This window comes from Rhipicephalus microplus, chromosome 3 (genome assembly GCF_043290135.1).
Source record: "Rhipicephalus microplus isolate Deutch F79 chromosome 3, USDA_Rmic, whole genome shotgun sequence".
Lineage (NCBI taxonomy): Eukaryota > Metazoa > Arthropoda > Arachnida > Ixodida > Ixodidae > Rhipicephalus > Rhipicephalus microplus.
Genome location: NC_134702.1, coordinates 267,395,777 through 267,421,791, shown reverse-complemented (window position 1 = coordinate 267,421,791; position 26,015 = coordinate 267,395,777). Strand labels below are relative to the sequence as shown.

Sequence of the window (26,015 nt, the reverse complement as noted above, 5' to 3'; positions counted from 1 at the left end):
CGAAGATGAAGGTATATAAGAGCTGCATCTTGCCAGTGAATATCTACGAAGCGTAAACCTGGAGGCTTACAAAGAGGGTTCAGCTTGAATTGAGGGCAACACAGTGAGCGATGGAAAGCAAAATGATAGGTGTGACCTCAAGGTACACAAAGAGAGCACAGTGGATAAAAGAACAAGTCGCGGTTAAGGATAATATAGTTGAAATTAAGAAGAAATGGAGTGGGGCCGGGCACGTAGTACGTAGGCAAGATAACCGCTGGTCATTAATTGTAACTGACTGGACTCCCAGAGGAAGGAAACGCACGAATAGGAGGCAAAATTAGGTGGGCCGATAAGATTAAAAAATTTCGCAGGTATAACGTGGTGACGGAAAGCACAAGGCCGGGTTCATTGGCGGATCATAAGAGACGCCTTTGCCCTGCAGTGGGCGTAGTCAGGTTGGTGCTGCAGCTGATGATGATGACGATGTTAAGGGCTACCATCCTCGCAAGTAACAGCGTTTAGTATCAGCTTACCACTCCTGGTGTTGCTAATATTCATGTTGCTGTTGGAATTGTTACGCAACCGTAAACAACTTGTTATATAAAAGAAATGTGGTTGTGTCTGTGCTCGTATCTGTGGATATCGTTATCACCACATTGTAACATGTCTTGCTGAATAAAAAAAAATTGAACACGAACACCTTCTATCAATATACTTCGCACAACAAGTATTCCTAACGTACGTCAGACCTGTCGAATTTTTTCACATTTATTATGATATAGTGGTTACGGACACAGGCAGTGGCAAAGTCCCTAAAAAACGGAGCCAAAAGTGGCCGTTGTTGTGATGTCAGAGTAGCTTTATTCGCAGCAAAAAGATTCGCCGGTGGCAGATGGAGTAGATTCTATAGAAAAATAGCCGAGGCAACTGTAGCCGGGCAGGAGGAGGCGGAAAGCGAGCATTAAGTGAAAAATCTTCACGGTAAAGTGCAGAGGAGGAAAAAGAGTGGAGATGAAAAGGGAAGAAGCAAATATAAAATCTGGAGGAGGTACTAAATCCAGGTACCCGCGGTCCGAAGGCGAGAGTCGTAATCACATTGCTCTCTAGGCGCGTAGTAGCCCAACAAGCATTTATGGGAACAACATAGTCTAGTTACTATGGGTGAGAGAACAAGGAAGAGATGGAGATAAATAATGAGTGACAGAAACTCTGTATAGAAGGAACACAAAATTTTTGGTGAAAGGAGGAAGACAGATTATGGAAAAGGTGGCCGCCGAAATCGCCGCAAGAGCGATGAGAAAGCGTCTTGAGACGTCGGTCGCAATTTGTCTGCACAACTATGGACGTACAGCAAACTAATTGAGAAGATGCTCTAACCTTTCGTTTAAGCACGGGAGTTGTGCAGACGGCTTGCTTCAGCTGGTTCACGTCCTGTGTGTCGCCCTTGACTTCCTTGAGGCACGACACCATGGTAGAGTCAAAGGCCTGCTTAGCCTGGTTAGTTAAAAGATCAAACAGACAATGTTTGCTTAGTTTTGAAAGACGAACACATAAAGATGTGCCTCTAGAAATATATGGGCACTGAAGAGGCTTCATCTCAGCTTCACGATAAATTTTACGTAGAAGATAGCAGGATTGTTTCAACATGGTTACGCATGGGAATCAAATCAACCGACGGCCAAACGGGAGAACATAGAACTTTCGACGCTTTCTGTCCTCCTTCCTGGTGGTCAGTTGCGCGGATTTGAACTCATAATGATCCTACGTGTTGAAATAACGTGGCCTTCAACGCACTAGAGGTGTCCTGTAGCGCTTACAGTATGGTAGCTGTTGCCCCGCCGCGGTGATCTAGTGGCTAAGGTACTCGGCTGCTGACTCGTAGTTCGCGGGATCAAATCACGGCTGCGGCGGCTGTATTTCTGATGGAGGCGGAAACGCTGTAGGCCCGTGTGCTTACATTTGGGTGCACGTTAAAAAACACCAGGTGGTCGAAATTTCCAGAGCCCTTCACTACGGCGTCTCTTATAATCATAGGCTGGTTTTGGGACGTTAAACCCCACATATCAATCAAATAAAGCACGGTAGCTGTTTCTGAAAGGAACGCTCCTTAAAATGCGTAGAGGCAGCGCCTGTACTCTGTTCGTCAGCCACATGCGCGGGATCCAACCTTTCACGTATACTGCTCCCTCGTGATCTAGCGTTTAGTATGCCTGATAGATACACAAAAATTGGCATAGCGCGACATAAGTGATAAGATGTGGGATGCAAATGTAGGGTGCATCTTTGGCAGAACGCACAGTCGCTTGTGCTCTAAGAAAGACACCACGCAGCTTGCGGTTAGACGTGAAGCACCGTTTTTTTTGTGAAATCACATGTACCATTTCCGATATACATGGATGCGCTTCACCTCCTGAGACACACATTGATATTCGCCGCAGAAGACTAAAAAGTTCCGGCACACTCAACCTTGGCTCGACGGTGAACTGAAGCTCAAGCTTAAGAATTTTTTCAATGTAGTCTGGTAGACTAACCAAGGTGGTGGTTCTGATGCTGCATATCGTTGGGCCTGTCTTCTTCGAGATGCTGGCACGTAATCTTGGCAGGATCGGCTGCCACATGAATTGCGTGCCGCTGCTCATGGTGGCTGGAAAGTTTCTCTACTCTCTGTTGGCATTTCGTGTTCTTCCCGGGTCTTCCAAGGAGGTCTTCAGCGGGTACTTTAACATCTGAGCCTGCCTTTGCCACTCACTCCTAAGAATCTTGAGGACTCTGATGCCATGCCCAACTAGAGGGGCAAGTCCACCAAACAACCGCACGACTTCATCAGGTAGATGCTTACAGTGGATAAAGACAGAAATCGAACGAGCTTGGCAGTTGGCATAAATCAAGAAGGGGGCAACTGAACAGAAATTGTACGAAGAACACAGAAAGGAGGGCGATATACTAGAAATCAATTTTAGAAATGCCATTTTGGGCGTATTGATCAACGGAACACGACGACATATATTGAACGCTAACAGACAGGAACATAAGAGAGACGACAACACAATGCGCTAACTTCATCAATTTTAATTCCACGAAACGCCAACCTATATATCCGTTCATAGTGGCACCACCAGTCTATCCACTAGCCAAGCATAAAAGCCCTCTCCCGATCTAAAAGCTCAACTGATGGTGCACTCCCACACGTGTTGCTATTGGGAGAGATAACATGGGCTTCAGTTGTCTCTCGGACGTCTTTATATTTCACCAGTACAACACAAGATTCATGCATAGGTGCGTCTCTTTCATGTCCCTGTCTGTTAGCGCTGAATTTGTCGTCAAACAACATTTATTTGATTGATTTGTGGGGTTTAATGTCCCAAAACCACGATATAATTATGCGAGACGCCGTAGTGGAGGGCTCCGGAAATTTCGACCACCTGGGGTTCTTTAACGTGCACCTAAATCTAAGCACACGGGCCTACAACATCTCCGCCTCCATCATAAATGCAGCCACCGCAGCCGGGACGTCAAACAACATTACTAGAATATCTACTTACGTTGGCCACTTCGAAACTGGTGATGTTTCTATATCATAAGAATACGCTTGGAGACCAACTGAAAGTCTTTTAGTTCTGTATCTCAATGTGAACGAAGGCGACACAAACGTGTTATACAATAGTGTTTTGGAACAAATGGCGCTTTGCTGGGCTCCATACGGCATCATACGACGTGGAAGGAGCATGTAAGTAACAAACTCTCGCGCATCACTTAGACAACTCTAAGGGAAACTTTTTCAAGGAGTTGTTCTTACTGACCTTCATTTTTTTCGCATTTCTTTATCAACAAAACTTACTTTTGTGTTTTTACTAAACATTAAATTTTAAACCATGCATTTCTTCTTTTCCACAGATATTGCTCCTGTAGGACGAACCATTTATTTTGAAGTTTTGTCAAAGCGCCCCAGCACAAAATTTATGTGCTGTTCATATATGCTTGCATATATCTCAATAGAGAAATAACAGAATGAAGCGACCTAATTGAATATGCTTACGTCTTCTTCCAGTTCGTTGACTTTTGTGTTGCAGTCAGACCTTGAACCTGCAATAAAAAGTAATCTTGTTTTGAGTAATGTAAACTTCGTCATCCTAAAGAGATTGCTGTCGCTACCTCTGTGCATATGCATGGTGTGTAGAATATAAATTAAGACGAAAACCAAATTTCCGCCCGCATCTTCCCACGGGGGGAACTCGAGTAAATGCGTCGCAGAGTGGTGAGGGTATCACGTGAATTTCGCGTAATTGGGTATAGTTTGAGAATGTGTAATGCATGGGTATATAATCTTTATTATTATTACCTAATAAATGTAGGAGAAGCATTCCCTTCAACTAGTGGTGGGGCGCTAATGTGTGATTCAGTCAAGTTTTCCAGTATGACTGCAGCACCAGGATACATAGCCTAGCGGATAAAAAAAAAAACAACCCCGAGACCACCTCAACGAAGATGGAACGCGATGCACGCGTTTCGCGCCCTGCATATGACAGTGCGTTGCGGCCGGGATATATGGGGGACGCGAGCTCGCGTCTATCTTCTGTGTGCCCCTAACGGCGAATCTTAAAGACTTGGAGACGGGGCAGTGTGAGCAACGCAGCTCCATATAGTCAGTGTGCAGTGCCTATACGGGATGACCAGATGACCAGTAAACCCTTGTGTAGCTCGAGGAGTTGGTTTCTACCAGCAGACGCGGCATACGGCGGCCTTGTGAGGCGAGAGAGGAGGGGAGCAAACAGTAGGTACGAGACGCAAGCGTGTGGCACGATACGCTAGACGCGAGCATGCGCAAGGGGGGGGGGGGTGTCGAAACCGCCGACGCACGACATCCTGCAACGAAGAGATGCTCTGCAATAAAAAAAAAAGGCCCCCACCTCCCCCAAGGGAATCGCGACCAAATGTGAATGCATTGCGTAGCGTCCACAACAGCGTTTCACACGTTTAGAACCCAGCGTTAGAAGAATGTTTTCGTTTTTTTTCTTGCGCCGTACAGTCAATAGCGCCGTTCCGCACGCGTGGTGCTTTTCTGTCGTGAAAAACGCGATATGCGTTTCAAGCTCTAGTAGCTAGCGTGCACGGTTAAAAAATACACTATGATGGGAATGGAACAAACAGCGTTCTCGGCTCGGCGTTGGCGTTCCACAGCGGCGTCTCCAGCCAACGCCTCCAATAAAAATTATGCCTTGAACGTGAGCCGCGAACGCGCAACCCTGCCCCCTGATTTTACCCTCCTCCTTCGTTACGAAGGGGAGCATCTCCAATGGCCGCACCCGGCGCACTCAGCAATGCTCTCACAGTTGCCTCCGAGCAGCCGTGATGTCACGTGACTGAGTGGTACGGAGGCGAGTGGTCTCACGCGCTGGCCGGCCGCAACACAAGGCAGGAGGCATGGCCTCTGAAATTGCGCGCTGGCAGGAGGCTCCGAATTTAAAAGAGAGCGACGTTCCAGGCATAGTTTTTATAGGAGGCGCTCCAGCACACATTTCCGGATGTTCTGAGTGGTACCCATCCAGCGAACGGTAGAAAGTGAGGCGCGAACGGACGGGAAAGTGTGCCACAGGGAGGAGAGGGATGAGCAAACGGTGAAAGAGGGAGCGGCGAAACACACCACCTACCCTCTCCTACACTCTCTCGCAACACATTCTGCGGATGCTAGGGGCGAGCATGAGCGCACGCACCCGTGGCTGTTGTTATGGGAGAGGGAGTGAGAGTGGAGAGAGAACACCTGCCAGCACGCATACTTGGCCGCAAACGCCGCGGACAACGCTGGATGTTTGACATGGCCAACTAAGAAATGCATACGCATTTCGCCGTGCTTGTCCACCAGATGCCCGAGTACTAGCGCCTATCATTGGCCAAACTGGCATTTCTTCGGGCTCAGAATAAGGGCAGCCAGTTTGAGGCACTTCAAAACAGTCAAGTCGCTGATTGTGTTCTGCAAAAGTGTGACCGAAAATTACGACGCCATGAAGACAGCATAAACAAGTCTCCCATTTCAGGCCGCGCAGAACCGTGTCCATGAACCTTTCGAACGTGGCCGGAACGTTGCACCAATCAAACGGCATGCCGTTTAATTCAAACAAGCCTTCTGGTGTCCCAACGCTGTTTTCTCTTTGTCAGTGGAATGAATTGGTATCAGCCAGTAGCCCGATCAGAGGTCCCCTGATAAAGTAGGACGCCTTGTGGAGATAATTCATGACGTCGTCAATGCGGGGAAGCGGGTACACATATTTTTTGTCATGGAATTGAGGCACCGGTAGTTGACGCAAAACCTCCAGGGTCCGTCTCTCTTTATCACAAGGTTGACCGGCGCAGCCCAAGGGCTAGAAGAATCTCGGGTGACGTTCTTCGCCAGGATGTCATCCACCTGGTCAGCGATAACTTTACATTCTGACGCGGACACGTGGTAAGGCTTCCGCCTGTTTGAATGCGCTAACCTGGTGTCGATCCTGTGACGAGCCCGTGTCTTGGGAATGCGCACTTCCTTAGCTTCCTGGCTTAAATCAAACAGTGACGTGTACTTCCTTAGGACACTGACCAGCACTGACGCTTCTTGGAGGTCAGTGACTTGCTGACCTTATTCAGGAAAAGGGAGGAGTCTTGAGGAACACCAGGGCTAATATCAGTTGCTTGGGCTTCAAGCGATGTGTCATTATTTAAAGCTGCAATATCGATGCTGGTATCCACTTCAAACGATGCAAGGCTCATACCCCTTGGTAGTACAAGAGACTCACCAGATACATTGGACACCCACAGTGTGGTTGTTCCGTGGGCCAAAGACATGACGCATCGAGGCACTAACGCACATTTCTTCGTTATGATCGAAGACACAGGCTCGGCAACAGCAGCAAGTGCATCAATGTCAACACTATCTGCAGCTACTCGAGCGCTGGATACAGAATGTGCTGGTAGGACGATATCTTCAAGGACAGCAAGGGTGCGCGAACAGGTAGAAGGTAAGACTGCAAGAGGGGACAGAAAAAGCTCGCTGGTCCCATAGTCAAGCGTGGCACCACACTGCTGTAGGAAGTCGAGGCCAAGAATTACATCAAGTGTAGATTGAGCAAAAACTGCAAATTAAGTTTGATATAACTTGTCAGAGAAATAAACGTTCACGGTGCACACACCAAGGGATCGGAGCAGTTGTCCACTTACGGCACGAAATGTGTGAGCGTTGTCCCAGCGAAACATTACCACCGAGTTTGGTTTTGAAATCCTGACTAATGACAGATACACTCACTCCCGTGTCTACTAAGGCTGACGTAGCAACATTATCTACTAAAACACTAATGTTGCTGTGATGCATGGTGACAGGTGGAGGCATGGGAAAGTGTGGCTGAAGATAACTGGCGACCTCACCTCCATCGGTCGCACCGCCTAGTTTAACGGCGGTGGGAACTTGAGACGTCGCCGAGGAGATGAAGACCTGTAGTGCCGTGCAGGCGGCGGCGTCAAGCTCCGCGTGGTAGCTGGTGTGTCGCTACGGTGAGTCTGCTGATAGGGCGTCCGGCTATCAGAGCCAGAAGACCAGTTAGCTCCGTACTCATGGTAACTGTTGCGGCAATATAAAGTGCGTGGTCGGATGGTGCTGACATGCGATGGCGCTGAGGACAAAATTGGGCGACGTGGCCACAACCGCTAAATTGGAAACAGACGGGCTGCTCACGAGGCAAGCTGTAATTGCCAGCGGGAGGATGAATGGCGTGGCTACCCACGGTTGAAAGACTGCAGGGGGACTGCATGCAAAGCCGTCGTGGACCTCGTAACCGAGATGGGCACTCATTGTAGGGCTTGGTATCATTGGACGAGGTGCGAAGTTGTATGCATCAACAGAAGCAGCGTTGATGGACGTCACACCGGGATCGCACGGAGGGAGAGGCTCTCGAACCTGAAGAGACGAAACAGATGCCGCTTCACGTCGGTCGAGCCCTTCATGCACCACTTCGCTGATAACTGACGCGAGGTCAGACGGGGTTGGAGTGGCGTAAACGCGGGCGACAGTCGTTACGTTGGTCAAGCGGCCGAACTTAGGTGTGGTGCGCCGAGCTTTTAAGGCTTCAAATGTGCGGCAGTGCAGGATGGCGTCACTCACGGACTTCAGACTGTGCTTCGCGATGGGGTACTGATAGACGTCCTCTACGATACCCTTCAGAAGGTGACCGTTTGTCCTGTTCGGTCATCCGAGGGTCCAAGACCTTGCACCACTTCAGCACTTCATTAATGTACGTTTTGCAAGTTTTCCCAAGAAGCTGAGCACGCTGCATCAGCGCTTTCTCGGCATGCTTCTTTTTGGCCGCTGGATCTTTCAAGCACTTCCTAATCTAGTCGACAAACTGCTGTCACTTTGTCAAGCTCTCCTAGAGGTTTTCATGGCACACCGACGTGGTTCCCCTAAGGAAGAGGCCAACATTGGTGAGCTAACCGGAGGCGTTCCAAACATTGAACCGACTTGCCGTTGATAGAAGCTCAGTCATACGTCCACACCCTCACAAGCTTTTCATGCGAAGGTTCGTGGCTCGATGCAGGGTTGCCATGGGTGACTGGAGACGGCTGGTGTCGGGATCGGGAGACCGGAGTCAGGTGCCAGATGCTCGTTGTCCGTGTCGGAATCCATCTCTGGCTGCTGACCAGCAATTTATCTACTTTCGGCTAAACACCACGTATTGTGTCTCCACAGTCGGTGCGTCGTCGTTCGTAGGAGCGCCGTTGTCGTGCCCATCACCTCTCACCAAACTGTTACAATGGAAGTAGTTTATTTGAAGATGGGCTGATGAAAAAAGGCTTAATGACTGCCGCCCTGCACCGATTATTTGTTTTGTTTTGTTTTGTTTCCCTGGGATGATGGCTCATACGCACTCAGGGGGATTGGCCAAGAAAGTGTAGTGCAGTTTTTCTGTGATCATTTTAACTATGTGTAATGAATTGGTATTAAAATAAGACTAATGTAAAAAACATAAAAAGAGTAAACGAAAAAAAATCTAGTTGAGCAATTTTGAGATATAGGTGTTATGATTGCCACTCAGCTGCGTTTACTTCACTCTGCCCTGGGGAAAAATAAATAATTTTTTTTTATTGAAGATCGCTAAGGTATACGCTTGGTTGCCTGAATATAATCGCAAACGGCATTGAAAGCATCCCTGTGGCAATGTCCCAAAACTGAGGCACCAAAGCTTAGCGCCGTTTCCGCCGTTAATCTAACGCCTATTTTCAGAAATGGCCTAACCAGTAACCTTTTTCGAAGTATATCGTAGCGGCGACAATACAAAAAATAATGATCTAGTGATTCCATTTCTCCGCAGAATGCGCAGAGGGGTGATGTTGTCTGACCAGCTCTGTGTAGATACAGGTTTAGGGGGGGGGGACACGACATCAAAATTTAGTAATTAATACTTCGAGCTTTCTGGACTGGCTCCAGTGGGGTTGCCATGAAAACATGAGGTGGTTATAGTCTGTCCGTGTAGTTACTTTTTCTATCGTATCAGTGGAGATTGCTGATTCTCGATATCTTATTGCCGTGATATATTCAGCATCTGGCAGTATGGACAAAACTAGCCCATCAAGTGCGGCTCGTGCTAAGGAATCGGCCAATTCATTTAATCTTAATCCACAGTGTCCCGGATAACTCGCAAGACAAGCGTTCTTCGTTCTCCTCTTCTCTTCGTCCTCCCTGTAGCCTTAGCGTAGCTATATATATATATATATATATATATATATATATATATATATATATATATATATATATATATATATATATATATATATATATATATATATATATATATATATTTATATATACCGAATATATATATAAGTACATTACCACAAATGTGATGCCAAGATATGCGGAGATCGCTGCGATTCTGCCTGCTCCCGTACCCGTAACAGCTGGATCTACTAAAAATATTGCTTGTGGCCATTTGGCTGCTGTTCGTGATGGAATGACTGCTGCACCCTCGTATTTTCGGTGGTGTCCATCCCGTTCCATCTGCTTTTACTGCAGTATCCGAGGCCACATTTTTAGTTGCTGCCATCGCCACCAGCAGTAGGATCGACGAGGCTATGCTGAGTTTGAGCAAGACCGCTTCCGAAGACCAGATCTTTATGCTCCAGACAGCTACCCGTTCACGTTCACGCAATACCGGTATCCGTCTCCTCCAGTGTCCCCTCGTCAGCATCAGAACTACCGCTCGTCCAGACGACGCTCTCCATCGCCATGCCGCCATTCCGCATCGCTTCTTCGTCCCTTCATCACCCGTTCTGTTTTGGAGAGAGAACTGCGTGCTGTCAACCGTCAGAAATACCTCAAATATATATATATATATATATATATATATATATATATATATATATATATATATATATATATATATATATATATATATATATATATATATAATCATCAGCCTGACTACGTCGACTGCAGGACAAAGGCCTCTCCCATGTTCCGCCAGTTAACCCGGTCCTGTGCTTGCTGCTGCCAATTTATACCCGCAAACTTCTTAATCTCATCTGCCCACCTAATCTTCTGTCTCCCCCTAACCCGCTTCCCTTCTCTGGGAATCCAGTCAATTACCCTTAATGACCAGCGGTTATCCTGTCTACGCGCTACATGCCCTGCCCATGTCCATTTCTTCTTCTTGATTTCAGCTATGATATCCTTAACCCCCGTTTGTTCCCTAATCCATTCTGCTCTCTTCTTGTCTCTTAAGGTTACACCTACCATTTTTCTTTCCATTGCTCGCTGCGTCGTCCTCAATTTAAGCTGAACCCTCTTTGTAAGTCTCCAGGTTTCTGCTCCGTAGCTAAGTACCGGCAAGATACAGCTGTTATATACCTTCCTCTTGAGGGATAGTGGCAATCTACCTGTCATAATTTGAGAGTGCTTGCCGAATGTGCTCCACCCCATTCTTATTCTTCTAGTTACTTCAATCTCGTGGCTCGGCTCTGCGGTTATTACCTGCCCTAAGTAGACATAGTCTTTTACAACTTCAAGTGCGCTATTACCTATCTCGAAGTGCTGCTCCTTTCCGAGGTTGTTGTACATTACTTTCATTTTCTGCAGATTAATTTTAAGACCCACCTTTCTGCTCTCCTTGTCTAACTCCGTAATCATGAGTTGCAATTCGTCTCCTGAGTTACTCAGCAATGCAATATCATCGGCAAAGCGCAGGTTACTAAGGTATTCTCCATTGACTCTTATCCCTAACTGTTCCCATTCTAGGCTTCTGAAAACCTCCTGTAAGCACGCGGTAAATAGCATTGGGGAAATTGTGTCCCCCTGCCTTACACTCTTCCTATATATATATACACCTACATATATATATATATATATATATATATATATATATATATATATATATATATATATATATATATATATATATATATATATATATATATATATATATGACGCTAGATGCGGGAGACGTGGCCTGGTTCATGCCCCATGTTTATTCCTTTCTGCACTTCTTCCTTCTCGGCTTCTACCAACCATCGCTACCTTCATACGTCACATGATTCCCCCTCCCCTCGAAAGAAGGCATGAGTTACAGCTTACAAACAAGAAAAAGTAAACAAGGAGTGGCTTGGAAGTCACCAATGTCAAAATAACAAGGTGGTCTCACAAATTTTAAAATGCACGTGTTGTCTTCTTCGTCGCTAAGACGTGAGGGGAGAGTGTGGCAGTCCGGTGATATCAATGAGAGATCTGGCGGGCGAGGCTGATGGTTGCGTCCTGGACAACACAAGAATGCTTTGGATGTAGAGACTGATGAAATAGCTGGCATTATTGCGAAGAGTGGACGCTGTTTGAAAGCGTTGCAGTAGATCGGTCTTCGGCGTCACTGTCTTTGCTGCGTGCGTGCTCGTTGTCGTAAACTAATGGGATGGTGTCTGAATCCTTGCGTGGTGGAACTGGTGACTTCTTGTCTTGTTCGGTGTTTCCTGAGGTTTTGGAGCTGTAATCTTAGTCTTGATCTTTTGTGCCAAATGCGTTTCTGGCGCCGATCCCTTATGCGAAGATGCCTTGCTTCTTGAATTTGTTTTAAGACGCTTGCTTTGCGTCGTCGTCCTTGTTGGTGTGTCCGTTGTAGTTCCTGGAGTTTGTGGAGTTGCCTTTGCTGAAATTGCTCGTCTTTTTGCAAAAGTTGGTCAGATGGGCATCTTTCAGGAACACTTGTATGCTTTTCTTTGCATGGTGATTTGATCAGTAAATAGTCGATGCTTGTTAGGATGTCGCTATTCGTGTCAGGCAATGGAGATAGTGTGCCAGAATTGACAGAAAAATCTGCTGAGGCTCTTGCAACGGCATTCTTAATGGACGTTCCTGGCACAGAGAAGTGCTTGAAAGTTGATCCTTCCGAGCCTCCTGTGTTGATTGGGCTCTCAGGTGGCTGGGAACTCGACGGCGACACTGCGAGAGGATTGGTTTGGTCAGATTTTACTTGGGGCTGTTTCTCTGTGTCCGCACCTTGGGAGATAAGCTGTTCTGATGCATGAATGAGGACTGTTGGCCCAAGGCTTGGCTGAGTATATTCGGAGTTCTGCAGCTCTATCCCAACCGTAGTGGGCGAGTGAGGCGTAAGGTGAGCGTTGTGAGCTATGAAAGAGCCAAGTGATGTAAAACCAGGATTTTCACTCTTCGAGTAGTCATGGCGTTGTTCGGTATTTTCTCCATGCGTCAGCTGGTATACCATGAGCAAAATGTCCTTATAAGACAAGTGGAGAGCGTTAGGAGCGCTTGAAGAACCGCGTGACGAAAACCCAGGTGGTGTACCACGTATGCGAGACGTAGGGTGAAGGGCATCGGGTGGTTGAGCAACGTCTCGTGTCATATGCTGAAGTGATGACTTAGGAAATGCCGTCTTTCGCGCAGAAGGGAGGCGCGCTTGACGGTTGGGTTTTTCCCAATATACGCATGGCCTTCTGTGTGTAAACTCATGTGCCACTTCGTCTTGAGGCAGTTGTCGATGTGCGCTGGACTTTCGAATGGTTGAGGACTGCTTAGGAAATCGACGATAGTGTGCGGTTGTCTCTAAATGGTTGGCAATGAGTAGGTTTTGGTCATAGTCGCTAAATCAGGTAATCATCTCCTTTTTGATTTTTTTGCCATGACTCATCGTTCTCGAATATGTGAATTAGGTAAAATTTAAATGCCTCACTGGTGACGTAGTCGCTGAAGTTCGTGACCATCTCCCGTTCCGACCACGATGCAGCGGTAGCGTGGAGCTCGAAAAGGTTGAACCAGTCCTGTACGGGTCCGTCGTCCGCTGATCCGGTGTACTTGGGGATGTCAAGGTCGTCTGATAGTGCTGTCGTGATGCTGGTCTTGGTGTAGAGTTGGGATGTACTTTTGTGGTCCACGTTCGGTCACTGCGTCTCACTGAGGTCTTCTATGATGATGGCCGGGCGATGAAGTGGTTGCGAGGTCTTCATCCTGTCGACTCGTGTGACGCTATGATGAATGGGCGACGTGGCGTGGCTCATACGCCATGTTTTCCGTTCTGACTTCTTCCTTCTCTTCCTCAGCCTCTACCTTCAGTCAATACCTACTTGCGTTACATATATATATATATTGATACAAAACAGCCGCTAAACACGGCTGCAAGAAAGAGGAGGACGGAGTTTTTCCGTTGGATGCTGGTCTGACGCCATCTTGCTCGTCGGGTTCTCTGCGCTGTAAATAGCTCATTAAACAAGTTACTCGTAACATTATTGGTGGAGGTGGACGGCCCTCATACCTCGATGGAGACGCGCAGTGGTCGGACCATCGGCAACCTTTCGACTGCTTCGACTGCTGGTACTTCTTCTACGCCGCCCTCATCAGTCCAAGCCACCACCTACGTCACACTACCGCACCTCCGGGATCCAGGCACTTTCTCCGAGTAGCTTTTACAAAGGCGTACTCTTTTCGCATAGGAATGGCGGATAGCTCCCGATGTGAATCGTGCGACACTGACGAGACAATAGAACATCTACTGTGTTCATGTGAACGTTTTGCGAGCGAACGCAATTTGCTACGCGAAACGTTAGAGACACTAGACAGTAGACCTTTTTCCGAAGAGAAGATCGTTGGCTAATGGCTCTACGCGTCGCTGGCCAGGAAAGCGACGCGGGCATTGCTAAGTTTTCTAAAGACGACCGGACTACGCGACCGCTTATAAGCGTGCAATGGACAAGGTCCCATCTACACACACGTTGCCCTTCACTTCTCTCTCTCTTCTCCTTTAATCCCCTCACCCCTTCCCCCAGTGCAGGGTAGCAAACCGGACGTGCGTCTGGTTGACCTCCCTGCCTTTCATTTCTTCCCTTCCTTCTCCTCCCCCTCCTCCTCCGGTGATCGTGCGATCGATCTCGACACTTGGCTGAAGCGGTACGAGGGCGTCAGTGCTACTCACCGATAGGATTCCACGCTCATGCTCGCCAACGTGCTTTTCTACCTGGACGGCACTCCCCGAACATGGTTTGAAAGCCGCGAAGCCGACCTAACGAGCTGGGATCTCTTAAAAAAAAAGATACGTGACCTGTTTGGCGATTCATCTGGTCGTCAGTTCGCTGCAAAGAAGACTCTTGCCACACGGGCCCAGTCTTCTACCGAATCGTGCGTCTCTTACATTCTTGACGTCTTGGCCCTTTGTTCCAAGGCCGACCAGTCCATGTCGGAAGACGAAAAGGTTAACCACGTCTTGAAAGGCATTGCTGACGATGCTTTCAACCTGCTGGTTTTTAACAACGTCTCGAGCATCGACACAATCCTTAAAGAATGCCGACGCCTCGAACAAGCTAAAGGCCGCCGCGTAGCCCAAAGCATCGTGCGCCTTCCGAACACAGCGGCCACTTCTTCGTGTGACGACGCCTTCCACCAGGCCCCTCGATGTGGCAACCTTACACGCATCATCCGTCGAGAGGTCAAGGCAGCACAACTGGTAGCCACGCCATTACCGACGCCTGCGCCTTCCCCGACCACGATCTCTTTAATACAAGCGGTCGTTCGTCAAGAGCTATCCAATGTCGGCCTACATCCTGTTCCTACCGTATACTCTGCTGAGCCTTCTTATCGTACCCCTTCTGCACCTCGCATACAACGCAATCCGTCCGAATGGCGTACTCTTGATGACAGGCCGAAATGTTTTAACTGTCGACGCGTTGGTCATATCGCTCGTCACTGCCGCAGCCGCTGGGCTCCACCGTCCCATTAGGCACCTCAATATCACAGCACTTCTGCTCGCCAGTCGTCCCCACCACTTTCTCCATCAACGCCGACCACATTTTCCGCTCCTACAGCACCTCTGAGCAGACCTCGCTACGACCGGTCACCGTCCCCTGCTCGTCATCAGTCCCGGTCACCCCCACAACGCCGTGCTGCCTCCCCGACCCATTCGCAGCATCTCCGACCGGAAAACTAGGCCGTGCAGCTTCTGGAGGTGGAGCTGCGTTGACGACCTTCGTAAGAAATCCTCGAATAACGTTAACAACGAACCGGAACCTTTTGGACGTTACTGTCGACAATGTTCGTGTCAGTGCATTGATAGATACTGGTGCGCATGTGTTCATTATGAGTGCTAACCTTCGCCGCCGACTTAGAAAAATTGTCACGCCCGCCCTCAACTGAGCTGTACGAGTCGCCGATGGAGGAACTGCCGCAATTCTTGGCACGTGCTCTGCGTGAGTGTCTATTGGGGAGAGAAGCACTGTCGTTCTTTTCGTCTTTATCGAACATTGCCCTCATGAACTCATTCTCGGTATGGATTTTCTAGCCACGCACTCTGCACTCATAGACTGTTCAGCTGGCTCTCTCCATCTCGATTTACCCCTCTTTTCCGACCCGACCAGCCCACCGCAAACCAGCCTCTGCTGCATTGATTTCACGCGCCTCCCTGCTTACTCTGTCACACATGTCGACTTATCCTCCACGCCGCCAGTACCTGATGGTGATTACACGGTGGCCCCGATTCTGCAGTGATGCTTACGCGTGGGGTTGCTGTGCCGCATATGATTCTGACGATTAAGAAAAACCGCACCTTCCTTCCAGTGGTCAACTTTACACTCACCACCCAAGTTCTGCCACAGGATATCTCCCTGGCCAAAATTACTGCTCTTCAAGATGACCATGTCGAGCCCTTCAGAGTTGACGATTGCTGCAGCTCAGTCAGTGGTTCCACTCCATCACGTTCTTGGGGCGCCGACATCGAGCGAATGGCGTCATCGGACCTCAAGTCTGAGCAAGCTGCAGCGCTTTGCCACGTTCTTGAGGGCTATCGTAGCATTTTCGACTTTACCAGCAACTCTTTGGGCCAAACGACCATTGTCACCCATCGCATAAATACTGGTCATGCAACCCCTATTCACCGACGCCCCTACCGTGTGTCGGCGTCGGAGCGTGCCATATTACAACATGAAGTCGGCAAAATGCTTGCGAAAAACATTATCGAGCCTTCATGCAGCCCCTGGGCTTCTCCAGTCGTCCTTGTTAAAAAGAAAGATGGAACATGGTGCTTTTGTGTCGATTACCATCACCTTAACAAAATTACCAAAAAAGACGTTTATCCTTTACCTCGCATCGACGACGCCCTCGACTGCCTGTACGGTGCCACTTATTTTTCAACTATTGACCTTCGATCAGGGTACTGGCAGATAGCCGTCGACGAGATGGACCGCGAGAAGACCGTATTCATCACTCCTGATGGTCTTTGTCAGTTTAAAGTGATGCCCTTTGGACTCTGCAATGCACCAGCCACATTTGACAGAATGATGGACTCATTGCTCCAAGGGCTGAAATGGTACACCTGCTTGTGTTACCTTTTATTATTTTATTTTTTTATTTAAAAATACCTTACAGGCCCTTGTTGCAGGGTATTGTGCAAGGGGGGTTACAAAGGGTGAGTGTCGCGACAAAACCGTAAGGAAACATCAAACTTTGAAAGAACTCAACAAAAAATAACGCGTTATATGTCACTAAAGAGAGAATGTACAAAAAGTCATTTGAAGTTTCACATCGGAACATTGCTGGTGGGAGGAGAACTAATATCCGCAATACACTTACTAAAAAAACACCTAGCACACACGTAGCCAAAAATATTTTAGAGCAGCGCGCAGAAAGCAATTTGTTCTTGTTTAAGAAATACAGGATAATAAAGGGCGATAAAAGAGTTTTTCTCGTGTGTATAAGAACATTATAAAGTAGGAAAATGCAGGCGGTCACAAAGTGTGAAGCGAAAAAAAAAGAAAGAAAGAAGAGCACGTGCTCTTTACTGAACGAACACGAGGCCCTAAGCTGTAAGCGGGAGGGAATGGAAAAAAACGAATGAATATAATTACACTGGAACAATACAGGAGGTGCAAGAAATACTTGTAAAAAGGAAACAATCGAAGTGTCTATGACTGAAAGAAAGAGTGAAGAAGTTGTCTGAATTTTTCGGGGTCTGATTGATATGCAATGTCATTCGAGAGATCATTCCACAAGAGGATGACGCGAGGAAGAGCCGATGAGTTAAAGGCGTCCGTTGGCCCATATAATCGCATGAAACTTAAGTTATTATGCAGCCTAGGAGATGTAACGCAAGGTCTATCGAGTTGAAATGGGAATGGTTTGTTACTGTAAACATACTTATGGAAGAGGCATAGGAGAGAAATATCCCGCCGAGTACTCAACAGTTGAAGAGAAAGGCAAAGTTTAATTTCCGTTATGCTGCTATGGTAGTCGTAATTTCGTGAGATAAATCGGGCTGCCCTATTTTGAATAGCTTCAAGCATGTTGATTAAATAATTTTGGTATGGGGACCAGATCGATGCGGCGAATTGAAGTTGTGGGCGAACGAAGGTCTGATAAGCTAGCTGCCGAACATGGGATGGACAGCTATGCAAGTTGCGGCGTAAGTAACCCAATGATTTTGAAGCTTTCGCACAAATGGGGGTGATATGGTGTGACCAAGAAAGATTTGGTGTGAAATGAATACCGAGGTACTTGTAGGATGATGCGTACGACAGAGGGTAGTCATCAATTATGTACGAATGGCTAGAAATATGTTGTTTGCGTGTAAAACACATAATTTTGCACTTCTGCTTGTTTAGCGACATAAGCCATTTTTTGCACCAGTCATTAATCTTGTTGAGGTCATTTTGCAGTGTTAGGTGATCATCGGTACAAGTTATTGAGCGATATATAATGCAATCATCGGCGAAAATTCGCATGCAAGCTGAGGTCCTGATTGGCAAATCGTTAATATAAATTAAGAACAGCAGGGGGCCGAGGACGCACTCCTGCGGTACACCTGAGGTTACGTGGGAAAGAGGGTATTGGATATTGTTTATTACCGTGAACTGCTGGCGGAGTGAAAGAAAGTTTCAAAGCCAAGATAAAGTGAGCGAATCTAATTGGAGTGAAGATAATTTAGAAATCAGACGACAGTGGGTTACACGATCAAATGCTTTTGAAAAATTGAGGAAAATGCAGTCAGTCTGAAGGTTATTGTTCATGTCGCAATGTAGTTCTGACGTAAACTCCAGCAGCTGTGTTTCGCACGAAAAACCTTTTCTAAATCCATGTTGGTTGAAAAAAAAGTAATGGTTAGATTCTAAGTGCCTGAAAACATGAGAAGCGATTATATGTTCCAGGAGTTTGCAGCAGATGCATGTGAGAGAGATGGGGCGATAACTTTCGGGTGAATGTTTATCGCCGGCTTTAAACACAGGGACTATTTTACCAATCTTCCAGTCAATGGGAAGCTGGCCTGTTGCTAATGATTGTCTGAAAAGGTGATACAGGATATTAACAGAAACAGAAAGGGTGTTTTTCAGAAGTTTGGAATTTATACCGTCGATGCCAGCTGAAGTAGATATTTTAAGATTAGTGACAAGAAGTGCGATACCCTAAGCCGTTATTTCAATAGGTTGCATATAATCTATGTTGAGATCGGGAACGTTCGGAACGTCGGCATGGTCTTCCCGGGTGAAAACGGATGAAAAGAAGGTGTTAAATGCTGAGGTGCAATGACTATCTAAGAGGCGAGCATGGTGATCATCTAGCAAGGAAATCTGTTTAACATCGTGTTCCGCAGATATTTGATTCCAGAATTTTCTAGGATTTGATTTCAGAAGGGAAGGCAAATCATTAGAGAAATACTTTTGTTTAGCTGATTTAATTGTGGAACAGTATATTTTCAGAACATTTTTGTACGCCTCCCATGCAGAGGACGTACCAAGTCGTTTAGCCGCGCGGTATAGACGCTTCTTTTTATTTCTGAGCTGCCGGATGGATTCAGTAAACCAGGGGTTAGTTTCATCATTTTTGACCGAAACAAGTGGAATATACCGGTTTTCCAGTGCGCATAATTTGTCTCTGTACAGCATCCAGTTATCATTGACGTCACGACTGGAAGAGGATGGCAGGAATATGTCATTGTAGAAGGTTTCTAGTTCGGAGATGATTTTGCTGTAGTTAGCTTTATTGTAATCGCGGATTTTTTAATGTTCAATGCCAGAGAAAGGTGGTTGAATGTTAAGAGGTACTTGAAGAAGACAATGATCGCTGAATCCATCTATGTTCAGCATGGTGTTTACTGTTTCAGGAGCAGAGGTGAGAATTAGGTCGAGCATGTTTGAACCACGAGTGGGCTGATTCACCCTTTGCGATAAGTTAAAGTCTAAGGTTAGGTTGATAAATTCTGTAGACATGCGGCAAGGGGAAGACAACTGGTTCCAGTCAATCGCGGGAAAATTGAAATCACCAAAGATGAATATGGAATTGGTATGGCAGAGATGGATGGCCTCAGTGATGCTACTGCGCAGTTCTTCCAAAAATGAATGTTTACAGTCAGGAGGTCGGTAACAATTTCCGATGAGCAGTGTGGCGGACTTTGTTAAGCATGCTACCCAGATAATTTCTATGTTAGAGTGTACTTTGATGGCGTACGATTGTAAAGTTTTTTTTTTACTGCGAGAAGAACCCCTCCACCCCGCCTATCAGTACGGTCATTTCGGTAAATGCTGAAATTTCTGCGATCAGGGAGAACTTCGTTATCGGTTACGTCAGGGTATAGCCAGGTTTCGGTGGGGGCAAGAATATCGCAGTCACAATCGTCAAGGAAGGAACATAACAAATCCCGTTTTGGCATCAGGCTGCAGATGTTAGTAGACGATAGCGATAATGTGGTGATGGCTTGAAAGGGCGAAGTCATATTCCGATCTTGCCCGCACGTGTTATTTAGCTATCTGTTAGTTAGTACGACATCATCACTGGCGACGTCATAAATGTAAACCTCTTTTTTAATGTGCAGGCGGTCAACTGGAATTTTGAAAGTCTTGTTTTGAGATTTCGCGAAGGTTACCAACTTGCGTCTTGCCTGTCGTGTAGCCGGGGAAAAGTCTTCACCAATAGAGTAGGTTGTTCCTTTTAATTTGCGTGCACAAGACAAGATCTGCTCTTTGTCCTTATAGAATGTTAGTTTTGCTATGATGGGCGTATTTTTTCCTTCAGTGAATTTGCCTAGCCTGTGAACATGCTCGAATTGTGAACTAGTGGTCGTTAATTCAAGTTTTTCAGAGAAAAACGCTATAACTTTCTGCTCCGCCGCGGCCCATTCTTCCTCCTTCTTATCTTCTATGGCAAAGAATAGAAGGTTTGATCGCCGCTGCCTATTTTCGGCATCGTCGCATCGGGACGAAATGGCTGCCAACTGATCTGAAACTTTGAGGAGGAAGCTGTCAGAAGGACTATCTGCGTTTCGCTGCAATGCAATGGTAGCCTCAAGGGCAGCGACTTTAGCATCTAGTAGCTTGATCTGATTTTTGGCAGTTTCATGCTCTCCACTTACTCGTTTCAGATCGGCTAACATTGCGGCATGCTTAGCCTCTGGCTTTTTAATTGTTTGCAAAACCGAAGCGAAAGCGTCCGCTTCGGCTTTACTCATCGGTCCCGGATTTGTTTCCACATCGCCCGCGAGCATGAGCAGTAAGTTTCGAACGGAAGAACAGAGATTGCATGAAATACACAACAAACGCTCTGGTGGGCACGACACCGCAATGAAACATGTATGACTGCACTTGATACAGGAAGCACCCTTCATGTAACTGACCTGTAACACGAGTGGCCGTAAGTCTCCCATCCCAAATGCGGCGTCGTGCCCAAAGCTGGCGGATGAAGAGTGAAGCTTATATGCGCCTCGGCTGACGTCACTAGGCGATATCGAAGTTCCATGTTGCCAGATGGTAGCGCCGATCTCGTCCAAGTTTAGCCACAGAAGGGTTCCATCCGGCCAGGGGAGAGGCAGGCGATCAGGGCTGATCGGCTCGCATGATCCGGGGAGCCAGGAGCACACAGCCCAGGTGACCGCAGCCTGTAACACGAGTGGCCGTAAGTCTCCCATCCCAAATGCGGCATCGTGCCCAAAGCTGGCGGATGAAGAGTGAAGCTTATATGCGCCTCGGCTGACGTCACTAGGCGATATCGAAGTTCCATGTTGCCAGATGGTAGCGCCGATCTCGTCCAAGTTTAGCCACAGAAGGGTTCCATCCGGCCAGGGGAGAGGCAGGCGATCAGGGCTGATCGGCTCGCAGGATCCGGGGAGCCAGGAGCACACAGCCCAGGTGACCGCAGCCTGTAACACGAGTGGCCGTAAGTTTCCCATCCCAAATGCGGCATCGTGCCCAAAGCTGGCGGATGAAGAGTGAAGCTTATATGCGCCTCGGCTGACGTCACTAGGCGATATCGAAGTTCCATGTTGCCAGATGGTAGCGCCGATCTCGTCCAAGTTTAGCCACAGAAGGGTTCCATCCGGCCGGGGGAGAGGCAGGCGATCAGGGCTGATCGGCTCGCAGGATCCGGGGAGCCAGGAGCACACAGCCCAGGTGACCGCAGCCTGTAACACCAGTGGCCGTAAGTCTCCCATCCCAAATGCGGCGTCGTGCCACCTTGACGATGTTATCGTCTTTTCACCCACATTCGACTCGCATCTTGGTCGTTTGTCAGCTATTCTGGACGTTTTTCGTCGAGCCAGACTCCAGCTTAACGCCTCCAAGTGCCGCTTCGCTGGTCGTCAAATTTCCGTGCTCGGTCACCTTGTCGATGCTCAAGGCGTGCGTCCAGACCCAGAGAAAGTTCGCGCAGTCACGAACTTTCCCGTTCCGAAGACCACAAAGGATGTCCGCAGTTTTGTGGGGTTATGCTCATATTTCAGACGCTTTGTTAAGGACTTTGCGACCATTGCACGCCCACTCACAGACCTCTTGAAAAAAGACGCCTCGTTTACATGGGGCCATGACCAAGCGTCATCGTTTTCGCAACTTACGACATTGCTTACAACGCCACCAATCTTGGCTCACTTTGATCCATTAGCTCCAACCGAGCTTCACACGGATGCCAGTGGACACGGCATAGGAGCTGTGCTATTGCAGCAACAACGCGGACACGACCGTGTTATAGCCTACGCAAGTCGACTGCTATCTCCAGCCGAGCGCAACTATTCCAACACGAACGCGAGTGCCTCGCCCTTGTATGGGCAGTCGCCAAGTTTCGCCCATACCTGTACGGGCGCTCATTCCATGTTGTCACGGATCATCACGCGCTCTGCTGGCTAGCCTCCCTGAAGGACCCCACGGGACGTCTCGCTCGTTGGGCTCTACGCCTTCAAGAGTACACGTTCTCTGTAATGTACAAAACAGGGCGATTACATCAGGATGCGGATTGTTTATCCCGCTACCCTGTTGACGAAGCAACCGATACTGACGCTATCACGGACGTTTTTTCCGAGGCGCAGCTGTTAAACATTGGCGAAAAGCAACGTCGGGATGCTTCTTTACGAGCCATCATTGACAAACTGGAGTCAACGCCTCGCGACCCGTCCCTACGAATGTTTTTGGTGAAAGACGGGATCCTATATCGCCGCAACCTTGATTCCTTCGGATCAGACTTACTTCCTGTCATCCTAGCGCACCTGCGTTCCACTGTCCTGCATCAACTTCATGACGCTCCCATGACGGGCCATTGGGGCGTTTCTCGCACATATGATCGGGTACGACGTCGGTTTTTTTGGCCTGGACTTGCCCGCTCGGTTCGACGCTATGTCGCCGCTTGTGAGCCCTGTCAGCGTCGCAAAACGCCGTCTGCCCTCCAAGCCGGCTACCTTCAGCCAATTGACGTTCCCAACGAGCCTTTCTTTCGAGTTGGTCTCGACCTGTTGGGCCTTTTTCCACTCTCCACAGCCGGAAATAAATGAATTGCTGTTGCCACGGACTACGCGACGCGGTACGCAATCACACGAGCACTCCCGACCAGCTGCGCTACCGACGTTGCAGACTTTCTACTGCACGACATAATATTAGTGCACGGTGCTCCCCGTCAACTTCTCACCGACCGTGGCCGCACGTTCTTATCAGCTGTCGTTCATGAAATCCTGAGGTATTGACATACCAAGCACAAATTTACTACTTCGTACCATCCCCAGTCAAATGGCCTCACGGAGCGCCTTAACAGGACCCTAACAGATATGCTTGCCAAATACGTTGCGCCAGACCACCATGATTGGGACATTCATTTGCCGTATGTGACGTTCGCCTACAATTCATCTCGTCACAACACTGCCGCATATTCGCCCTTCTATCTACTATATGGCAGGGACCCAACTCCACCTTTAGACACGTTACTACCTGCGGCCACTGAATATGCTGGTGAAGCCATTGCCCGCGCCAACCACGCGCGCCAAGTTGCCCGTAACCGTCTACAGGCTTCACATGCGCGCCAACAACAGCTCTACAATTCTCACCATAGGGACGTGCACTTTTCTGCAGGTTCTCTCGTGCTCCTCTGGTCACCTACTCGGCGTGTGGGACTGTCGGAAAAACTGTTGTCGCCCTACACTGGACGAATCCGTATCGTTCGCCAAGTGACAGACGTCACGTACGAGATTGTTCCAACCGATCCGACAAAGTCATCGTCAGCTCCGAGCGACGCCGTTCACGTGGCTCGGCTAAAGCCTTATTACCCCCCCTTCGACATCATCTGCGTAAATTTAGCACCGGGACGTTGCTTCTACCGCCGGGGGTTATGATACAAAACAGCCGCTAAACACGGCTGCAACAAAGAGGAGGACGAGGTGGGTTTTTCCGTTGGATGCTGGTCTGACGCCATCTTGCTCGTCGGGTTCTCTGCGCTGTAAATAGCTCAATAAACAAGTTACTCGTAACAATATATATATATATATATATATATATATATATATATATATATATATATATATATATATATATATATATATATATATATATATATATATATATATATATATATATATATATATATATATATATATATATATACATATATATATATACATATATATATATATATATATTGTCACGAGGGCGTGACGTGGCCAAAGACAGGAAACTTCGTGTTGGGATTTAACTGTTTATTTGGGCGAACCTGTGCCCGGTAAAGGGAAAGTCTAACTACAGCAGCAGTCTTGCACATATAGCAGTCTCGGACTGATAGCGGCGAACGCAGCGTCGGCCTTCGATCAACAACTTACAAGCGGCGAAGCGCGTCGGCATTTATACCCTTGCCGTCGAATGTTCTAGCGTTATCGCTGGCGGTGGCGTAGGTTCCAGAACAATCTGTACCGTTACTTCATTTCGATAAGATCACGCCCACTGTGCGAACGGTACAGGAACTGGTATAGCGCATTACGGGGAAGAGGAAACGGCCGAGCAGACCGACACAAGAGGCGCTCTGTCCTCTTGTGTCGGTCTGCTCGGCCGTTTCTTCTTCCCCGTAATGCGCTATACCAGTTCCTGTACCGTTCGCACAGTGGGCGTGATCTTATCGAAATTATCTACTACAGTCCGGAACCTTCTCGAAACCTGCAGGCGCGGTTTGCGCCGAGAATCGTGTGGTGTTTCGGAACGATAACAAAGACTTGTGAAATGGAACGTGGCATTGCCCCCCTCTGAAAAAAGGCATCGTCCCGATGCTTTAACTAAAGATGAAGGTACAATAATAATGCAAGAAAACACAATGAATAAATTACAATACAACAATAATACAAAAAACACTGTTTCAGTTTGTTAACGTGCATGAAACGGCTTGAGGCGCGCGACATGGACGACTTCAGGTCGCGATCAGCGTCGTTGAGAGTTCGCGATGCCATCGGGGACAACCTCGTAATCAAGTGGGCCGAGACGTCGAACCACCTTGTACGGTCCGAAGTACCGTCGCAGAAGCTTTTCACTTAGTCCACGTCGGCGTATCGGCGTCCACACCCAAACACGTTCACCGGGCTGGTATTCCACGAAGCGTCGTCGATGGTTGTAACGGTGGCTGTCGGTCGTCTGTTGATTCTTGATACGGAGACGCGCAAGTTGTCGGGCTTCTTCGGCGCGTTGAAGGTACTCGCTCACATCGAGGTTTTCTTCGTCGGTGACGTTGGGTAACATGGCATCGAGCGTCGTTGCCGGGCTCCTTCCGTAGACCAATTTGTATGGAGATATCTGCGTCGTCTCCTGCACCACCGTGTTGTATGCGAAGGTCACATACGGAAAAATGGCGTCCCACGTCTTGTGTTCGACATCGACGTACATTGACGGCATGTCGGCGATCGTCTTGTTAAGCCGCTCGGTGAGGCCATTGGTCTGTGGGTGGTACGCTGTCGTCCGGCGGTGGCTTGTTTGGCTGTATGCCAAGATCGCTTGAGTTAGGTCGGCAGTGAATGCCGTTCCTCTGTCGGTGATAAGGACCTCCGGGGCACCGTGACGTAGGACGATATTTTCGACGAAGAACTTAGCTACCTCAGATGCACTGCCTTTTGGCAGGGCTTTTGTCTCGGCGTAGCGGGTGAGGTAGTCGGTAGCTACCACGATCCACTTGTTTCCGAAAGCCGACGTCGGGAACGGCCCCAGTAGGTCCTTACCAATGTTCTGGAAAGGTCGGCAAGGTGGATCAATTGGCTGCAGAAGTCCCGCTGGCCTTGTCGGCGGTGTCTTGCGTCGCTGACAGTCCCGGCATGTCCTCA

General features: G+C 48.0%; 1 protein-coding gene across 1 annotated transcript in view; it reads right to left on the bottom strand.

The window, feature by feature from the left end:
• LOC119159824 (uncharacterized) overlaps positions 1–26,015 on the bottom strand; it is a 202,215-nt gene that overhangs the window by 113,261 nt on the left and 62,939 nt on the right. The window contains exons 2-3 of the mRNA XM_075891003.1: positions 4,019–4,065; positions 1,360–1,476 (exon numbers count right to left, since the gene is read on the bottom strand). Of these exons, the coding sequence (XP_075747118.1) occupies positions 1,360–1,476; positions 4,019–4,065 (164 nt within the window). The remainder of the gene's footprint in view (positions 1–1,359; positions 1,477–4,018; positions 4,066–26,015) is intronic.